The 21447-nt window shown below is 36.2% G+C and overlaps 1 protein-coding gene across 7 annotated transcripts; it reads left to right on the top strand.

Moving 5' to 3' along the window:
• Positions 1 to 113: 113 nt before the first annotated feature.
• matr3l1.2 (matrin 3-like 1.2) lies at positions 114 to 20320 on the top strand. Of its 7 annotated transcripts, XM_087280528.1 has the most exons (23): positions 149 to 235; positions 3878 to 3922; positions 4166 to 5063; positions 5486 to 5547; positions 6202 to 6240; positions 6331 to 6431; positions 6923 to 6981; positions 7144 to 7260; positions 7953 to 8078; positions 8163 to 8324; positions 8413 to 8537; positions 8615 to 9194; positions 9961 to 10081; positions 12047 to 12066; positions 12156 to 12278; positions 12555 to 12683; positions 12842 to 12889; positions 14617 to 14739; positions 14819 to 14949; positions 15043 to 15340; positions 19347 to 19512; positions 19788 to 19903; positions 19994 to 20320. In XM_087280528.1, exons 3-23 carry the CDS (start codon positions 4296 to 4298, stop codon positions 20045 to 20047), a joined length of 3468 nt encoding a protein of 1155 aa, XP_087136654.1. In that variant the 5' UTR covers positions 149 to 235; positions 3878 to 3922; positions 4166 to 4295; the 3' UTR covers positions 20048 to 20320. The 7 variants fall into 7 exon arrangements, 6 of the variants coding, with proteins under 6 accessions (NP_001116256.2, XP_087136654.1, XP_087136656.1 ...); NM_001122784.2 differs by lacking the exon at positions 3878 to 3922 and having other exon boundaries at positions 114 to 235; XM_087280530.1 differs by lacking the exon at positions 12842 to 12889.
• The last annotated feature ends 1127 nt before the right edge of the window (positions 20321 to 21447 follow it).

Genomic DNA, 21447 nt, shown 5'->3' with positions numbered 1-21447 from the left:
CTCGATCTTCAGTCGATTTGTAAATAATGAGGACTTTATAGTGAAGTTGCGTTTGTCGTTGTTCTCATGGTTAGTAGTGGGACTTTTATTTTGACTTACATCGGAAGTGGATATGTTTCACGTTCGCGGTTGTTTCCGCTTTCACGCTGTGCGCATTTGCCCCACTGTTTGATCGTGTTTCGCTTCGTGAGACGTAAAGGATTTTTAACTCGAGGGTTGGAAGTAAGAAAAAAATGTAAGTAACAACACATTGCGTTCGAATAACAGATACAATATTAAGTCGTTTATGTTTTAATGAAGGTCTATTTAAACCTGAGCTACAGAAATCACGTTAACAACGGTTCCAAGGTTGCGGCGTAATTTAGGCCTCATCGTGCACGATTACTCTCGTGCTTTCAATTCATCCTCACGTTTCGTCCATAGATGTTTTAATCGATTTTAGTTTATTTTTGGTAAATATTTGTCCACATCAAATGTTACTACATTATGCAGTTAGCGTTGATTGCTTTGACTCGCGTTCACGCGCAGCGGACATTTTCTTTCAATATTGAAAGCGTTGTGCTGATTTGCTGTGAGCCATTAACTTCAGTAACGTTACTCAGTGGGTTTCTGTTTATTCTCTTTTCTTCGTCTGCACTGAAACCGATAGTGCCAGTTTCATATCTTCTCTTTTTATGGTGCCTCAAATTCATATTTGTCCACAAGGTTTAATACCCCATTTAATTTGGCAGCTCTTACTTGCCCTGTAACGAAATTTTCGCTTTACTAATGCAAAATTTCCAACTAAATCAATCTTCATACATCATCATGGAATTCTGCAAATTATGCTAAAAAAATCTTCAAATCGTAATCATCTGAAGCTGCTTAAATTCTTTGCATCATGGTGTTCTTTATACCTCTCCACCATCCTTTTTGCTCTTGCTAATGGTTTGCATTTCATTGCAGTTCAAATAAGGATGCATGTAAGCAGACCCACTTGTACAATGGACTTCCACTTATTCCTGTTTCTAATGCAAGAACGCTAATGCTTTCCACTTTTTTAAGTGGCCTTTATTCAGGAAGTTTAACCAACCTTCCAAACCAACCAGCTATGAGGAGAATGACAACGTTGCACACTTCATTCGAAGCAAAAGTGTTTGAAAACCAGTAAAAATGCCCAAAATTCTTTAGAGAATTAAACTACGATCCCATTGAGCATTGCAACGAGGAGGCAATTTAAAATAATAGATTAAATGTTTTTAGTATTGCTATTATGTTGCTTGTAAATAAACATTTCATTTTTCGTTTTTATATTTTGGGAGAACTTTGCCACATTTTGACTACACATAAACAAAACAAAGCTGTTCAACACTACCTTTACACAGCACAATTCAATGATTTACAGTGGTTCACTAAAGACCTAACTGCAGCAGAAATTTCTCAATGAAATATAAAGATGACAATTTTCTCATTAAATTTATTACACATTTTGCTTCTTACTCATTTAATATTAAAAGAGGTCATTTGTTTTGAAGAATTGTGGGTGACGTTTAAAAACCCCTAATTCAGGCAGTAGGTCACAGTGTGTCTTTATTGCTTTATGCATTATCAAACAATTCAACCGTCAATTTTTGGTGAGAACATATCGGCTTTTTGTTTACTGAGCCTAAAAGTTGCCCTCTATAGAGGTAAGGTGTAGGTTGTTTTCAATCAGGATCACAAAATTCAGAAAGAGGGCAGGAAGTAAAAAAAAAAAAAAAACTGAATGGGAGACATAGAGGAAAGTCTGCATTTTTGCGATTTATTTATACCAGATTTTAAAGGATGTATAAAGAGACCACGCATGTTGGGCATGATCCTAATATGAAGAAGGCCGTGTTTTCCACTGAACTTAAATATCATCGAGGTGGTGGATACTGTAGTAATGTACTGTTACTATATACTATAGATGATTACTTGAATTAAACTGTTGTAGTAATTATGTTGTTTCTGTGGTACGACACTACTATAGTAATAAACAAATTATTCAATAGGCTTTAGTTTCTATAATTATGCACCATCACAATACAGCACAGTTTACACTGTTACAAAATTACAGTTAATCAGTTTAGTTATGCAGTATTCTGTAGCACTCATTAACAAAGAGTTGTAAACATTATACACTTTACTATATGGTTCAAAAACAGGTTTATTATAAATTACTATAGTTTTTTGTCTATATTTGCAGGCATCTTCCAGACATCACAAAATAACAGATGAAAGCATACCAAATCGTGGATGCATAGTCTACATAATTATTTAATAATTTTTTTAGGGGGGGAAAGTGCTCCACAATAATAACCATGTAGTTTTGTCGCAACTCGCAAAGGTTGCATTTTTTTCTTTTTTCGGTCGATTAACTTAACATCAACAAACATTCACTGCTGCTGCACATCTCAATGTTCAGGTTCTGACGAAACGCCAGTAAAGACTTGCATTATTGCAAAACAAGACTGATATTTCATTACAGTGATGATAACATGGCAGGGTACATTATTTATATTCTCCTGGATATAAAAGTGTGGTGGTGTTTGTATCTGATTTTTAATCAAAACATTAACATATTTAAACACATAGCTAGGCCTGTATAATATTTATTGGTGCTGTGAAATGAATTATAAAAAAAGTTATACGAAAAGATTTATACACTGATGTATTTGAATGTTTATGAATTATGAATGTTCGTTACTTTTCGTCTTTTCTACCTTTTTTCAGCCAAATTCTTGAAGTTTCCCTCCTTTATTAGCAAAAACATTTGGGAGTTTTTAAAAGCTGTTGATTTCATTCATTTCTTATTTTGATTTAAACAACTATAAACAAAATAAAACAGAAACATTTTGATGTTCTGATAGTGATTCCTATGAACAAGAATCACATCCTGTCCTCCATCTGAATTTCACTTGTCATCAATGACCCCATGTGAAAACAACCTATACAGTAGTCAACATCTGAAGTTGATTCAAATCGTTAATCAAAATTGTTCTCACAGCCATTGAGCAACACGCATTCTTGTCTTTGAACAATTTTGAAAAATATTTTTGATCCACTTCAAACGTTGACTACTATAGATCAAGGCTAATATTACTCCAGTTATCTATTTGCTCCAACAAGAAGAAGAACAAAAATCATATAAAAATACTTTAAGAAATTCATAAAAGTTTGTCAGTCTTCGATGGCTTCTACCAGTGATGCATGACTGGAACTTTCTTCAGTCACATAGGCCTGCACCTAGTTCATTTAGCTGGTCCTGTCAAAGTGAAGCTTATTCTTTCGTTCATTTACAAAAAAACCTCTTCCCTGCATGGTAAGTTTGATAATCAGCTGATTTTTCTCTGGTTTCTTTCTGAAAAGTGTCTTAAAACGTGGACACTTTCACCATGTCAATTCAACTTTCTGAAAACAACACCATTGAGAAACAGAGCTGACCCACCTTTGTGTCATTTGTTTTATGTTCAATAAAACTTTAAAGATAATGAGCTTTTCAGATTTGAACCCATGATGTCCCTGTTTTTTTTTTCTTATTTTCAATTGTATCGATTTACTTTTCTATGACCTTCAATTTCAAGTGGTAAGAATACACTTTTCTTTGGATGAAGAGACAAAACTTGTTCTGATAACTTTGTGCTCTCTTTGCACTCTTTATTTTACTTGAGCCAAAAGATTGATGGCTTGTATATTGTCAAGACCCTTTGATATCAAATTCTGTTTGTGGTTAAGTACTAAATTGATTGGCCTTGTTTCTCCAAAATTAGTTCATGGATTTCTGATTTGTAGTTTTAGGTCAACTCAGAGGCATGAACACAATCTCTCCTTTTTCTCTTCTGATCAACTTTCCCTTTCTTTCCCATCCACATTTAAGGACCTAAATTATGACTCCAATATTTTCTTCCTTCAAAGCCCTGTTGTAAGTTCCAGTTAAATATTAAATATGCTCCTTGTGGTACTTGTAAATCACGTTTTGCTCTATATGGCCAGTGTTCCAAGCTGTCCATTTGTACCTTTGTCATTGTAAGTAAGGCTTTTTTTTTCTTTTACCTTTGTTATGTACATTGTATGGATTTGTGGAGCTCATTGTCTTGCTTTCCTATGCCACTGCTAATCATTTCGTGAGCATGCTAGAAATCATTGCTCCATTGTGTTTCTGCAGACGTGTTTCATTCTGGAGGAGCTCTTTTCTCGATCCAGGCTTAAATCCACGGATTGTCCTTTTGGGGACTTTTTGATTCGCTTTATTCCTCTCTTTTTCCACTCATCTGGAGCACCGTCATTTCAAGGCCATGTCTCAGAAATTGACCAGCGATGATCTTCAAAAAGGCTTTGCTGTTGGCCGCGGGCTTTTGGCTGCTGCTGAGACTTTGAACTTTAGCATGGGTGAGACGCACTCTGACCACTTTGGCTCGTCTTCACAGTCACGTGGTGGCATGTCTGGCTTGGGTGGAGTGGATGGCAAAGACCATGAATCTCAGCTTTCCCGCCGAGCAGGCAGCCACATTAGCAATACTATGAAACTGTTTGCCAGCCTAGGTCTGTCACCAAGTGATCTGGATGCACTGGCACAGGTTCCAGAGGAGAACATCAGTGTGGAGACTTTGCCCCATCTTATTATGCAACTTAAAAATCGCAAGATGGAAGCTGGCCGCCGAATGTCTGGTGATATCTCTACCCATTCTTCCGAGACTTCATACAGAGGTGGCCGAGATACCTGGGGTGAAGGGCAGGGTGGACGATTGGACCGTTCCAGTGGCCAGTCACAAAGTCGTTCCCAAGGCAACTTCAGTTATTCTTCCATGCAAGACACTTCCAGTCGTGGATACGACATATTAGATTACGGCAGCGGTAGTGGAAAAGACCGCCAATATTCTGAGCTTTCCCATGACTCCTACCGCAGCCTTGGTATGTCTTCATCATCAACATCTGACGATATGTTCATGCAAAGAAGAATGGGCGCCCCGTCTCAGGGAAAAGTGCAGGATTTCTTGGGAGTCAGGCCGCTCATGTTTCCTCATATGTGCACCCTTTGTGATTTTGATGTGCACTCTGTCATGGTAAGTCGCTTGACTCCTGCACACACATTTTCCACTTCTTGAATCCTGCTTGTTGAAGGCCCTCTTTAAACATCATTTGTTGCATTTAAATCTTCACCTCTAAGTTTAACTTAGCATCAAATTTGTGTAAGATAAATAACCTTACATCTCATTGGACATCTATAGTATATATATATATTTTTTATTTATCTTTATGCTTGGCTCCAGTTAAGACAGTGAATATCAAGAATTCATTTCAGATCCATTTCAGTGCTCATTTATTGCACACACACACACATGCAGAAAGACGAGCTTCTCAAGTTATTTCTGAGCCAGTATGTCAAGGCTTTGAATCGCTTTAGTTCTCACACTTATTTTGTTGTTTTTAATATGTCAAGTTTTTTTTTTTTTTTTTTTTCTAATTCTTTGCTGTTTGTGTGAAGGAATGGACTCAGCACACAGCTGGGATTCGCCACTCTGAAAACCGGCGACTGCTCCTGCAAATGTAAGTGGAATGTTTTTGGAAAATTGTGAAAACTGCTCGACAATAAGAACTTCCCAGGGCCAGTGTGAGAAGCACTCTGGGAAGTAGAGAGAATATTCAGTGGTCAGAACGTTAAGGAAGGAGTTTAGAATTTGCCTTTGAAGAATTTTCAAAAATGCATGCAAATGTAATCTTAAAATGAAACAGCATGGCTAGCAACATTTTTTTAAACAAGATAAAGCAAGCAGGTAAAAAATATAAAGCACAAGTAAAGTTTTGCTGCATGTTTGTTTTAAAAAGAGTTTCTTTTGATTATTTAGTCTTTTTTGATTAGTGGCAGCAGTAGCCATGTTCACTTTAACAAATATGTTCACATTGAACAAACTATTAATCTTGCTTGAAAAACTGTTAGTCTTGCTTGAAAGGGGAACTTTATAAAATTTCTTCTGTAAATGCTTACAACGTTTAGCTTTTTAAAAGGCCTTTATTTTTGTCTTTTAAAGGTGCACCTGACAAGCAAACATGAATTTGAATAATATAATTTGATGTAACTTCATGGATGAGAACCTGAAATCTTAGGGTTTTAAAAAAGTTGCCATGTAGAATCTTCACACAATTACATGTTTTGCTTTTGCAGTCCTTGAAACTGAATGTCATGTTTTCTGTTATTTTTAGGTACCCCGACTGGGATCCTCAAATGCCTTCTAGCCGCATGTATGTTATCAGTTGTTTTTGTAAATACTGTATGAACCCACAAGGTGCATATATGATTAGAAAAGAGTTTTAAAAATGATTTCTTCTTAGGTCATCATCACTTTCCTTGGACACAAAGAGTCGTTCAGATGGATTGCTGGGCGCTGCTCCTATCGGTAGTCTACAGAGAACAGGGATGAGCTCCAGCTGGGGTAAAAAAAAATTCTTAAAGAATGTAGTTGGTGTTTTACTGGAAATCCTTTTGGTATTTTACTACAGATTTGTCTATATTTTAATCAACAGTTCACTTTCTTAATACTCCTAAACTCTTTCAGAGTATTCAGCAATTTATTTTCTGTGGTTTTCATTAGTTACTTAGTGAGCTAAAACTTTGGTTAAATGTGCACAAGTAACATTAATCACAATTATAACTAAACCTTTTAAATCTATATATTTTTTTATTTATTAGAGGCTGAACTCATTTTTTCAGTTGAATTATGTTATTAAAGGTGTCAGTTGCTAGTGATATTGCTAGAGCGGAAATTTATACACATGCTTTAACATAACATAAAAAAAGCAGAGGATAACAGCCAATAACATTGCTTTTTTTAATGTTGTGTAAACGGGATCATCTCATTTTATTAATTTATTTCTATGTTTTACAGCTAAAATTAAATGACAATTTTTAAATTGCTCTATTTAGGGCCTGATGCCAGTATGGGAATGACAAGAAAACAAACTTCATATTCTTCAGCACCCAAGGTAATAATGTTTTGATGTTAAATTGGTCCAAGGGTTCAAATGAAATTATACTGAAAGTCCAATTCTGGTATACTTTTTTAATGTAAAACATGGACTTTATTTTCATTATGTGGGCTTTTGAGTAGATTGGTGCTGGTATACTCATGCATATTTTTATTTTAGATAAGAAGTAGGGTGGTTGTTGCAAAATATGAAAGGAAACCGTTGTCAACAAACAGCCTGCTTGCCTTGGCAAAACCATTTGGCACCATCTGTGAGCATCTCATCCTGAATAACAAGGTAATGGCTGTATATGTTTTAGGCATCATTCAAGACCAGAGTCTATGTCATTATCCTCAATCTGAAATATAATGACCATTTCTAGTTTATATTGAAAATATTTTAATAGTGCTGGACAATATATCGTTTCAGCATTGGTCACAATGTGATAATTCGCAATAGACACAGCGCAGGATATATGTCATAGTTGAGTTTGTTGGATTTATTTTTGATGCCTGGATTTGTATAAAGATTTTAAAAGCATTCAGACATGAGATTGTACCATTTGTGACTTAAACAACTATTCATTTTGTTGAATTATTTCTATTTTATCATTCAGTTACTGTACTTGAATTCTGTTACCCTCGGTAAATGATTAAGCACTTTATTTTTGTTGTATCTTGTTCTTGATAGTATTTATAGATTATGCATGCAAATACTCAATACAACAGACCACAACGAAAATGTGTCTGGGTAATTTATAGATTGCTTATTAGATTTTATGGAGGTGCTCTCCCATTGCAGAATCATCCCAATTGATCTAACATTATTCATTCTTTCCAAATAGAGATATAAAGTCATTGTTAAAATTGCATTCATATTGCAGTATATACATCGCAAAATATAGAAAAAATTTGCAACGCTAGATTTTTCTAATATCGTGCAGCCCTAAATTTTACCATAAAATCTGTTGTTTGTTTTCATCTTGAAAGGCTTTCTTGGAGCTCACGACTCACGAGGAGGCTTTGGCCATGGCTAATTATTATCAGCGTAAACCAGCCATTTTGCATGGGAAAGAAATAAAAATTTATTTGTCAAAGGAGCTGATGGCAATTAGGGTATGTTATATTAACTTATTTTTTTTTCTCATGAAAAAAATCAACCAATCAGCACAATTAAGCTTGTTTGCATTGTCAATACAGAAAAGTGGACGGCCAGCCACAGACACCAGACCCACAAAGAGAATTGTCAGCCAGGTTGTGTTTTTCTCCAATTTACCACGAGGCAATGAAAAGAAACCGGAGCTCCTGACAATAGCTCGTCGATTTGGTACTGTTGAGAAACAGCTCTTTCTAAATGATAAGGTAAGGTACATATTTTGTGTTTTGTGGAACATGAAATATTTTTATTTATTCTTTAATTTTCTAATCTTTAGATTTTTTGTTTGTTCAGGCATTTATTCAAATGGCCAATCCTGATGATGCAGAAATGTTGGTGAAATACTACACTGTTAATCCTTTGACTATCAGTAAAAGATTAATCCGAATGAACCTCTGCACAAAGTATAAGACTCTAACGTAAGTGTTACTTTAACTACAAAACCACTAATACCTTTAGAGAGAACATAAATCTCATGATGCCACGTGTGCTTTAGGATCCCACCAGGCCATGAAGATGATGGAGAAGAATTGAACCGTAAGAGCACCAGCAGAACTGCTGACAAACCTGCAGACAAATCCTCATTGAAGGGCCGGAAGGTCTCAAGCTCCAAAGCCAAAGAGAGCTCTGATGAGAAGGAAGAGGAACCAAAGCCTGAGGAAGCAGAAGCCAAGGGCAACGGAGATGAAGAAGCTGATGTCATGGAAGCACGTGATGGAGATGAAGAGGGTTTTGATGAAGACGTCACTATAGAAGATATCGATTCCTTTGAAACTGAACAAACCGGTGAACAAGTACCAGATACTGATGATGCCAATGTGGAGGAAGAGGAGGACCCTGAAGCGCAGCAAACCACAGATGCCTCTTATGATGAAGAGACCAGAGAGAAACAACAACAAGAAGAAGATGATGATGATGATGGTAATGAAAAAGACACACAGAGTAAGCTGGAGGAGTCAGCAGCATCTGAGACCAATCAGGAGGAGAACGCAGAACAGCTTTCTAAAGACCCTGAGGAACAGAATGAGGAGCAACCTGAAGATGAAGGTGCTGAAGAGGAGGACTGTGCAGATCAGGTGGGAGAAGGGCTGGTCAATATGGCACTAATACAATCTTGATACTTATTTTCCATATTGAACGATAACAATATAGATTTCGATATAAGTTGTTAATGCTTCTAGATTTAAAAGAGCATCCCAACAATAACTGAAGCCAAAAAAATTAGAGGGTCCATTAAATGGCATAACATATTCAGCTGTTTAACTGTCGGTGGATGAAAATTGAGTGCATCTCACAGCACATTTCTGCTGTGTGATTGGCTCTTAGATCAATATAGAGTAAAATATTCCAGAGCTTATTGTTATTGACATAAATTTTATCTCGATTCGCTATAATATCGTTTATCGGCCCATCTCTAGGTGGGAGATTAATTTGAAATGCCATCTTAGCCCCCTTTTACACCTAGGATTACACCATGTTTTTTCAGTCTGAACACAAGTGGATGAGGCTAAATATAGTTTTGAAATGAAATAAAAGGGAAAGGTTTTTATTTAAATCTGCATGTTTTGTTCTGAACAAAAACTCATTTTGGGTTAATGCTTGTTTAAGTCGATGAAATATTCACATTTATCGCTAGGTGAAAACTGGACCTTAAAGACATATTTCTAAAAACTATATTTCTCTCTTAAATAGTTCATCCTTGTAAAAAGTGAAAATACATGCATACATGCAAGTCCTATCTTATAAATGTATGTTAACATTAGTGTTTTAATGTTTATGCACCAATTTTTTTTAACTATCACAATCTGCTTTTTAATGAATGGTGTCTTTGTTTTCTTCTAGGAAGGTCAAATTGAAATTGACTTTCCAGAGAACTTGGATGAGTTTGTTACTCTTGATGAGCTTGCAGAGGATGAGGAGTCTGAGAGACAAGAATCCAATGCCAAAGAAACAAGCACTACAGGTACTGCACTTGAGGAATATCAGTGGCTTTAACAATTATCCATAACTGAGCGTTCACACCGAAGGCAGTAAGAACGTCAAAGTTTACTCTGGCAACAACGCTGTCGAAAGCATTAAAGTTCGTTACATTTGATTTCGTATTTGAAGGAGCCATTGCAGCATTGTCAGCAAATCACTTACATTCCCGCATAAATTCGTGCTTTCTAGTGTAAAAATGTTTAACAATTGTTATCAAATTCATTTAACAATGGAAGAACAAGTTGCGTGTGGTGTGGCTTTGCTCCTTTTATCTAATATCTGTCCAAATGTTTGAATTATGCTGAAGCAGCAAAACTGTTTTGTATTGTTAAAGAAAAATTTAAATTAAGTTAATGCTCATCGCTGTAAGGCTTGAAGCTTACGCTGCTATTCTGAACCAATAATCGGAAACAGAAATCAGTTGAAGGATGGCGTGTTTAAATCCATTATTTATCTGACTCCATTGTAATTAATCTGACTCCATCAAAGTTGTTATCATCATTGATAAAGAGAATCTCAACGCATTAAAGCAGGCAAAGTTGTTTAAGTTACATGTTTAAATATGCAGACAGTATAATGAAACAAACTAACATATTGTATAAAGAAATTAGCTGTAAAATATGCACTGCTGAGCAACAAAGACAGTGAAACTACCTTTGTCAGCATATGAGGCTACGCACCGTAGTAAAAGCCATTCTCCCAGAGTTTCCTTTCCTTATTATACCCTGAGCAATGCATTGTCAAACATAAGTAAAAACCACCCCCCAAAACCAGCTGAACATGAGAGCAAAGTTGAGGAGATAAAGTAGAGGAGAAGTACATTAACATACTCTCCTCAGGTCATGACTCAACTATAGTAAACATATTGTATATTGAAATACAATCAATCAATGTCTCTGTTGATTTCATCACTACAACACTGAAGTCATAAACTGTCAAATGACACCAAACATGACAGTTATATGAAGGAAGGTAATGAGCAGATTAATTGTGTATGGTGAAAAGCACATGGTTACTGTAAGCAAATGGCAGAGATGTGTATTGGAGCTGTGAGGAACTCTGCCACACCAGGAAAAACCATCCCATGCTTGGAATGTCTCAGTAGTCCTTCATTAGCATAGAAAAAATAGTATATAATATTTCCTCAGCTAACATCGCTAACTAGCTTGTAACTTTTTTTTCAACATATGTTTTTTTTTTCATTGCACATAACTGGAAATCCGGCAACCGCAGTTATCAAACCCTTGGTAAGAACTGTGGTCAGAACCATAGTTCAAAGGACTGTGTTGTCTGGACTCCTCAAACGGGGGACATCTACATTCCAATTTCTTGTCGCTGAAGTGCATTGTAGCTCATTACCATAAAGTTGACTTGATTTCAACTATCCTTTGAAATATCCACACTGGCGAATACGCTCCGCGCTGCTCTTCGCTGCTGGCTACAATTGAAAATAAATGGCTTACGGCTACTGACGCTCTCACCGCTTTTGGTGTAAACGCACAGACAAGGGTGTCTTTATTTGGCTGCTTTACAAAGTTAAATAAGGTAAAGTTTTATTAATAACTTCAAAATAGATTTTTTTTTTATTTTACTACTAAAAAAAAGAAAATGAAACCTCAATTTATATTTGATGTTTACCTTACCAAATGTCATGCTTCCAGTGAAGAGTTGAGGTCAAAATTACATATTTTTAAAACAAATACTTTAATCGAGCGAGGACACAATATTTTTTTAAAATTGCATTAAAGTGCAATGTGCAAGAGAAAACATTACATTTATTGAACAACAAGCCTGCTCATTTTTAAAGGGTTATGTGCTGTTGTAGCTTGGAGTAATGACCATAACAGGGGTGTTTGGTTTTATATATAGTGGAATTTTATTTATTTATTATTATGTTTTAATTAAGTAATTTCATTTTAATAATGCCTTTTTATCTTGTGTTTTTCAGGAACCCCCAGGCAAAGCGGAGTAAGTTACGTTTTATATAATATTAATTTGCTAATAGTGGATGCACATTAATTCATTGTTAAATGTTAATTGGTGGTTTCTGTTTGTAGGGATTAAGAGTTGTGAATGTTGTTGGGTTTAAACGTGGCTACGGTTATCTTGAGGAAATCCTTTCTCTTGCAAAGCCATTCGGTACAGTGGTGCGGCACCTAGTCTTGGATGTGAGGCCTGAGGTAAGCGCAGTAAGATTTTATGTGTCTTGGTAGTTCAAGATTTGTCTCTTAACAGCTTTATTATCGCTATCTACTCATACATTTCATGCTAGATTTACAAATGTATTTGCAAATACTAATATATGACTAATTATGTTAAATCTATTGTCAAGCTGCATCTATATGTCATTTGGTTAGCAGGGACTAGTTTTCATGTCAAGTTGTAAATGATATAATTAAGGAGTTAATTTTAGACAAGTGGCCTAAAGATTGTTTTGTTGTTTTGCTCTGTAATAGGCCTTTCTGGAGCTTGCCAATGAGCAAGAAGCAAAAGCAATGGTTAATTTCTACAGTGGAAATGTCTTGCCATCTGTGTGTGGGAAACCTGTGAGGGTTTATCATTCACACACCTATGCAACCATCCAGGTAAGACTCAGTTTTGAACTTCCAAATCCTGATTCAAGTAGCTTATAAAAAATGTGTCTCTAGTTAGTGGAAAACCAATTTGGTCAGATTTTATCCTGTGGATGTATTTAAGTAGCAACAAAAGTCACAGTTTGGATCACATTATGTTTTTTTTTTAGCCACGGATTGGACCATTTTTCGGATCAGCCAAAAAGGAGGAGACAAATGTAATTTGCTTTCCATTTATTACAAAAACATTACTGCAAGATACCTTCGGTTTTAACTAACAGAACTTAGAACCTGTAATTTAAAAATAAAATGAAGAACAGTGTTTTCTCTAGGATTTTTTCCAGCTGTGGCAGCAGGCCTTTTACACAAATTTACACAAAACTACCTATTGACTACTCAATGACAAATGGAAAAAAAGTTGTGACTGCAGTATTTACAAGTTGAGATCGCATTTATGTAATACAAGCATGCGAATTTCTTTGCTTGCACGCCAATTTCCTCTGCTCCTGCACAAATCTTCTTGCACGCCTCTTCAAATGTACGCTGCTGAAAGTGTGATTTTAGTGCGTTTGTGTAATGAGTATGTGCAACATTTATTAGATTTGCTAGGAATATTTTTGAATGTCTCATTACACCTAAAGAACGGCATTATTGCATCCTGATGTAAAGTGAAATGGCTATAAACTTCAGCAAGATAAAGTCATTAGATGCAGAACCATAGACCTTTATCTATAAATTAATTATAGAAACAGTGTTCATCTTAACTGAAAGCTATCTCGTGTTTGCTGGCCTCAAGCTTCATGCACCTGTCAGTCAGTCAGCATGTCACCTTAAAGGGTTAAACAAATAACGCACAGCACTACTACGATTACAGAAAAGTTTGCGCAGTTATAATTCACTTACCTTTTAATATTTTTTGGTGCGATTATAACCCACTATAACAAAACAAACTACAACAACAATGACGGAATGTTTTGAATGAAAAGCTGTAATGTAGCCGTGGTGGGATGAATTTTGGTGTGGCACCCCGCCATAGACAAATTAATGTAGTTGAAACCATGAAGAAATAATAAGGTGAATAAAAATAAATGGTAAAATATTCAGTACTGTGAGATATTCACTTACTACTAATGTTGCAGATGACGCTAAGTATATAAATCTAACATTATAATTTGTACAACACGTATTTATTTTTGTCTCATTTTCAATAAATGATTCAATTATTCACTTATAAAACTTTGCAAGATGTATAATTTTTAAAGAATTAATCAGTGGCGTATTTTGATGGGCGGATGTCACCATTGGTTAAATAATGAAACTGTTGCTTAATTTTAATCTTTAAAAATAAATATGAGAGGTTACATCTAAACTATAAACTGTTTTCCCAGTATGTCTGTGTTATTTGACTGTTTGTATTTTCCACTTTTTACATAATTTCTGTCAAACATCAAAGTAGTACTTTCAGTTTCCAGCCTTGATATTAAAATATGGATTTCATGTCTGCAAAACATTTTAGATAAAATCTTAATGATGATTCGATATCAAATTTAAATCAGATTGTATTGTAATACCTAGCCCTGGCCTATTGTATACAGTGTGCATTCAAGTCCTCTCTGTTTTTTGTGTATGTCTGTGGGAAAATTACAGCCCCACATACTGGTCTGGCATTTATACTAAATCTTATTAAGTTGGTTTTAATGCAGCGGTCACCAAACTTGTTCCTGGAGGGTTGGTGTCCAGCGGATTTTAGCTCCAACCCTAATCAAACACACCTGAATAAGCTAATCAAGATCTTACCAGGTATACTCGAAACACCCAGACAGGTGTGTTGAGGCAAGTCGGAGCAAAACCTTGCAGGGACACCGGCCCTCCAGGAGCAAGATTGGTAATGTGTGGAGCTCTGGATGTAGCCTGAGAAATCTAATGTATTTTGTTTTGTCTACAGAGCGGCAGAGTCATCTACATTGGAAATGTTCCAGCCTTCAAAGGCCCTGATTCACAACTTCTGAAACTCGCAGAGCCATATGGAAAAATTAGGAGATACTATCTGAACCGAATGCGAAATGAGGTAATATTCAAATAAAGGCTTCCAGATTCAGTGGGGCAAAATAAATCAGAAATTCATGAAATTTGTTTGTTTGGCCCAGTGTTTCATTGAGATGGAAAGAGGAGAGGATGCAGAGCAAATGGCAGAGGCCTACAAGCTAAACCGCCCTAAATTTGTAGGCAAACGACTTCTCATCTATGTGAGCAGGAAATACAAGCAGCTCAAACATGGGTCGGTTGAACTTTCAGTTGCTTGTTTTTTTGGGAAATGGGTTTCCAAATGATCTTACACTAGATCTATTTCAATGTTCTAAACTTTTGACAGGCACAGACCTCCTGCTTCAGACTCTGAGGAGAAACGGCCTCAAAAGAGAGAGCGCTCTGTAGAGAGTGATGCCCAGAGCAGCTCTTCTGGCAAGAGTAAAGAAAAGAAAGATGAAGAACCTTCTGTCAAGAGGATAAAAGAGGACGAACCTGTTACTGATGACACTCAGGAGGGAGAGAGCCAGGAAGATGAGGAAAGCCAAAATGTTCCAACTGAAACGGCTTCTAATGAAGAGAAAGAACTAGAGGAGGATCAAAGCAAAGATACATCAGAGATCCAGACTATGGAGACTGAACCTGTGAGTGAACTTTTTATTTGTTGGTTGTATGAATTTTGAATTATGAATGAAGTTACTGCATTAACTTAAAGAACACCTATGGTGAAAACTCTGGACAGAAGTCTGTTTGGACAGACATATGTGTATGTGTAGTGTATAGACCATCATATTGGGGTGATATAAACACACCCAGTCCTTTTTTCCCAATTTAACAACATGAAAACAGTGGACCAATCAGAGCGGTTTTGAGATCGACTGCAACTTGATCTAGGAGTGCGGTTCCACCAATATTAATTGGCAGGCGCACATTACCATATCTCCTCAGTTTGTTGTTTCACATTTGCCATTTTCAGCGTGTGAGTCAAAGCGATTTCACCAAAGGAACACCCTTGCTCTATTTTTTGGATGTAAGGCTCATTGGGCTCAACACTAGAACCTTTATCGTCTTGCTGCGAATGAACAACTGAGATTTTACATTTAGCGGCCATTTGCACGGATCACGCTGTGAATGCAATGTATAGAGATTCAAGCCATTAAAAACAGCTGATCTGCCGAGTCTTTCAGCACTCTCGGAAAACACTCAATTGAACACTCTGTTGGCAGATCATCATGCACCACATGATCACTCTCATCTGCCCCTTGTTTGTAACTTTAGGTGGGTTTGCAAACGTGTACTTTTCATTTTGTCTTCCTAAAACTTTTAACAGCTGTCTGCATTTCACAGAAGCTCCCTGTTATCTCAACTAGGTGCGGCTGTTTGTTCTGTGCAGAAACACAGTATTGAGAAGCCTTTATAATTAATTAACCATGATGAGTTAAAGCGCAGTTAAAAGTGTGACCAGTTAATCATTACATCCCTATACGGATGACGCATGCATCCTTACATAGCAGCTGTAAAACTTTACAAAGACTAGGGGTGTCAAAATTAATTGTTTCTTCGGTGCACCGCGATGCAGACACAGAGAATTCCGTATCAGTTCAGTAATAATAATAACCGGTTATTATGCACTAACATCATTTACCTCATAAGCGCTATGTCGCGAGGGAGGTGAGCGTGGGTATTTACAACACTCCAGGGGCCAACTACTTAAAAACATAGAAACTGCAGAATTTCACTGCATGTGTAAGTTTTCTGGACAGACTTACACTGACACTTCCAGCAGAAGCCCCTATTTCTCTTTGATTTGAGGGAATGAAAGTGAACTCCATTACTCTCTCTCTTACTGTGGCCCATTTCACCTGCTGGCGTGACTTTTCCTGCCCTCTTTTTCTTTTGGCAGTATGCATTCCCACGGCTGTACTTGTGCATTGTTGCAGGACCTCACCTGATTTTAAGTGGCGCGGGAATAAATTTCCAAATAAAGCACGGGAGCAGTTGGTAACTCTGGTGTAATTTTAATAGGAGTGGGTGGTCTCACAATATCGCTCCCAAGCAAGCGTGTGTGTGTGTGTGTGTGTGTGTGTGTGTGTGTGTGTGTGTGTGTGTGTGTGTGTGTGTGTGTGTGTGTGTGTGTGTGTGTGTGTGTGTGTGTGTGTGTGTGTGTGTGTGTGTGTACGTACATACAGACAGCTTGTTATAGCCACCCCCCAAAATACAACACTGTGTATGGAAAGCATCGTCAATGCATCAAGATATCGAATTGAACCAATCGATGGCATGATAATCGTACCCGAACCGTGAGACCAGTATAGGTGCACACCTCTAAAAAAATACACAAATGATTTTGTAACTACCACTGGCACATTAGGAATAGTGATTCTTCAACAGTAGTCTCTGCTTGGTCTGTGTCCGAGTCGTACATGTACAGATGAATGCTGGTCCTCTCACTCATGTGCTTCTCTCTGTCTGCCTATCTGTTGCCTTACACAAAGCGGGGGAGCTCTTGGCTCCGCCCCCTTGTTAAGTTGGGTGGGAAGTCGAAACAAATTTTCATGTGAAGCAACACACACCTAAAACAGCGAGCTGTGTACACAATGTTTTTAAAACATTATAATAAAAAAATCTGAATTGTGTTTTGAACTGAACTTACTCTGGCACAGTAAAAAAAACCATAATATTAATATTAAATTCTAAAAAATGGGTAAACTAGGTGCCCTTTAATCAAATGCAGTATTTTTGTAAAAAGAAAATATGCTGTTGTATATCATGCTGTTTAATATTCTGTAAGAGAAAAACTGTCTAGTTCTCATAATTTCTTCTAGCTCCCAAAACAAAATTGTATTAATATTTCTTAGAATTACTCAAACCAATTTAGAAAAAGAGGGAAATGGGCTTTGAAAAGTAAAACCCCTCTTTTACATCGATGTAAAATTTTTTTTATGTTTTCTTGTTTCGTTATTTTAACATTAATATGGTATTTAATAATAAAAAAATATACATACCATAATCATACCATATTAGAAACTAAATCTAAATGTTTTCTTTGATTATCTAGTATAGTTAGTAGGACTTACGGGAGAATACAGATAAAGGTGCAATATGAAATGAAATGTGATCAAAAAGTTACTATATAGCAGCGTTTAGATGGGTAAAAATGTACTTGCTTGTTTTTTGCCATTCACTAAATGACAAAAAGTGATCGAGTGAACTTTAGCTCCTGAATTGTAAATCATGGATGGGAGGAATGAGATTGGAGATACAAAATGACCAATTAGTTTTATATCTAGAAACTACAAGGTGTACATTGTGATTAAAGAACAGCATTTTTGCCTTTTTGTTATGTATTTGCAACTCAAGATCATCTGATATGAAATGTATGATTGCATCATGTCAGAAGAATCATAGACTGTAAAAGAGATGGATGTAGTATCCGTGACATCATCCATAGGTTTCTGAAGAGCACAAATGAAGCTACAAGTAGGCGTGGCCATTTTGTTTGTGTGTCATCGGATTGACTTGGGGTAACCAAACAAGAAAAGAGGCGGAGTGTCAGTGAAGCTACAGACACTTGCTAGCATTTTGCTTAGGCAGGCTTTTCCTTGGGAGAAACGCTTAATACTTAATTACCCACGACTCGTTTGTGTTCTGACCACATGTGCTTGGTTGTGAACCATATCAATAAAGTGTTTAGTCTTTTAAAAAACACTGTTGTTTCACATTGAACCACTAAACATTGTTCTTATGACGTTAATTTACAGGAGGAAAAGGCTAATTACTCCCAAACACTTCAAATATAGTGTTTGTTAGTAAACGCAAGGCTAGTGATGAATTCCAGGCATAACACTATGACTGATGACACAGATGACTGTTTTATAGCCTACGACTAATCTATCTGTCAGATTCTGGAGTGCTTTACAGTTCTACAGAAAAATATAAATGATAAATAATCTTAAATAAAGCAAATACATTTATAGATATGATATAAGTATGTAAGAATTGCACTTACCTGAGAAATGTAGGCAACTTGAATGGCTTGTGGGCATAATTAAGTGCATACAGCATGCCATGTTATCTAATAATTGTAAGAAATAATTTCAAAAACCAATTGACTGTGCAAATCCACATAAAACAACACAAAAATACGATGTATATGTCCAGTTCAGCTGCTAATCAGCTAAAATCATCAGAGGTGATGCGACTGCAACCAGCAAGACCTAGCTGTCACTTAAGTGGCCCACCCGTAATTATGCAGACTTAATTTGACTTGACTCAATAAAAACTGAACGGATGAGTCATAAGAACATTCACTCCCCTCACAGTTGTCATGAAGGGTAATATTAGCTATAATATTAGCCAAAACCATCTTTTGTACCAGGCTGTAAACGTTTTTATCAGCTGTAAAATTGGCCAGTTTTGCAGTCAGTGAACATCTGAAATTAAAGACGAGTCGATGAAGTTTCAGTTACTTCCGTATTGGCTTCACAAGGGAGAGCGGGATGTTGCTGCTTGGTCAGAAGGCACGATGGGCTGTTTTAAGAGTGATCTAAGCTCAGATCCAAACAGCTGAAACTGCTTTTTTGAACTGCTTTTTGCACCACCAGCAGAATCAAATTATTTGTAAATAGTTTTACCCATGTCTTTTCCCAGACACCTGAGGATGAAGATGAGGAAAAAAAGACTGATGCTGCTCCCCCTGCTGAATCAGAGAAAAGTGTGAAGTCAGAGGAAAAACACATTCCAATAGCACCATCCGAAATCAAGCTTGAACCTAGCACTGCTACTCTTGAGTCATATGACCCTAATGTCCCAGTGGGTAAGATGCCTTTGTTTTTTGATTTGATATAAGTCTAGAACTAGTCTGTTTCACAGTTTACTCAGAGAAAGTATAAAACATCTTCAAAGAAATGTGAGATTAAAAATCATTGGAAATTTGGAGAACTATTAAAAATAAAATGGGCTGTTTTTGTCCACAGTGAGATTGTTTTTGTTGTGTTATAAATGTGCAAGCTGGGGTTATCCTAAGAAAAAAACAAAGCACAGAAATATGGAGACATGCGGTAATATTGGCTTCTTCTGCTCTGGTTTCAGGTGTGGAGTTTGTGAAGATGGGATATTATTGCAGAGTCTGCTTCCTGTTTTACTCCAATGAGGACACTGCTAAGAAGATTCACTGCAGTAGCCAAGCACACTACGATAAACTTAAGGTGACTTCTTTTTTGTTTTTTTGTCATAACCATTTTTTATTCAGTGTTTTTCAAAACAAAAATTTAACTTTTTTTTTCTTTCTTCAACAGAAATATTTGGAAAAAGAAAAGGCCAAAGCACAGACTAACGGAGTGAAGAAATGAACTGTTGACTACGAGACATTGCTTCCCATGTTCATTATGCCATGCTTGTGTTTTCGTGCATTCAGTTGTTTTGTTTTTTTAGGTTTTTTTCTTAAAAAAAAGTTTAGACTGAGGGATTGCTCTTTTTAATGTAGCAATAAAAGCTGAGGCCTAAGCAGTTTCTATCTGTTCTGTTTAGCGATTTAGATGTGAGGACATTTTACACATTTAATTGCTACTATTACTGTGTTTTTGTTTTTCAGTTCTTTTATTAAACTTCCAGCATTCCTCTGAGTTTGTCTCATTGTTTTTAATCATTTTTTAGAGGTTTTGTATTGTATTTTGTGAAAGAACAACATGTGCATGCCACAAGTGTTAATTAATCAGTGCTACCTAAAAATGCTTTGGAGTAAATTTGCATGAATAATAGTTTTCTCAAGGCATTGTAAACTTTCAAGTCAATGTCAGTGGTCTGTATTATTAGACCAAATAAATATCTATAGGTCATTTCTAGGGCCCCGTCTCATTTTAAGGTTGTTTCTGATGAATTTGACTATTGCAATTTCTTATGGTGAATGAATGTCAGCTAGGCTTGATTGCTACACTATGTGAGCTATTTTTGGCATCTAAGTATGATTACTTTTTCTAATTGTTCACAAAGACAGAAGTTTGAGATGGTATAAAGAACACAGGAAAACAAATGGGTTCATTTAAACAAAGTGCATTTTCTTTTATAAGGAGTGAACCTGCCAGTCACTTCAGTTTAGTATGAACTGTGCTCCTCCAACATCTTTACATAATAAAGAAATTATTTAGAAATTACAAAGCACAATGATTATTTTGGTAATTTGGAGATTGGCAAACAGCTATTTTTGCTTTTTGATAAGCATTTTTTAATCAACAATTATCCTTGCTTGTTTTAATAAAAAATAATAGGTTCAGAAAGTCAGGTAAAGCATATTATTTGAGTAATGTTTTACAAATGTATAGCCCCGAGTTTTCAGTTAAGCAAAAAGATAAATGATAACGAAAGCAAAAGTATTAAAAACGTGATAAGACATTTATTTGGCTGGGTAGTTTTTAATCGCACTAACGGTAACCCTTAAAGAGACTTTTAAGATACGTTTGTGCGGATAAAAACAGCTTTGTCGACTATTTTTTGTCATGGTGAGAATTATCCTAGCTGTTCTACGTTGATAAGTATAAAGGAGTAACACAATTGTTTTATATGAGCTGGACTGAACTGACAACTATACATTTATTATATATATAAGGTTTAGCTTTACATTTTGTAAGTATTTATGTCAAGCTAAAATGATAATCGTACACCCAATGTTTTGTAGGGTGTATGTTTTATACTGGTCGCAGTAAAAAAAAAAAAACGGACGCTGATGAATGTGTATTATGCAACTGTACCGTGA

This window comes from Danio rerio, chromosome 14 (genome assembly GCF_052040795.2).
Source record: "Danio rerio strain M-AB ecotype USA chromosome 14, GRCz13ab, whole genome shotgun sequence".
Classification (NCBI taxonomy): domain Eukaryota; kingdom Metazoa; phylum Chordata; class Actinopteri; order Cypriniformes; family Danionidae; genus Danio; species Danio rerio.
The sequence above is the reverse complement of the archived record's forward strand: the minus strand, read 5'-3'. Positions and strand labels throughout refer to the sequence as shown.

Excerpts from the sequence above, each read along its gene's own strand:
- matr3l1.2 (NM_001122784.2), top strand. The coding sequence starts at position 4,296 with ATGTCTCAGAAATTGACCAGCGATGATCTTCAAAAAGGCTTTGCTGTT. Across the intron at positions 9,195-9,960 it reads AGGAGGACTGTGCAGATCAG|GAAGGTCAAATTGAAATTGA; the intron begins GTGGGAGAAGGG and ends GTTTTCTTCTAG. Across the intron at positions 14,740-14,818 it reads TGAACCGAATGCGAAATGAG|TGTTTCATTGAGATGGAAAG; the intron begins GTAATATTCAAA and ends TGTTTGGCCCAG.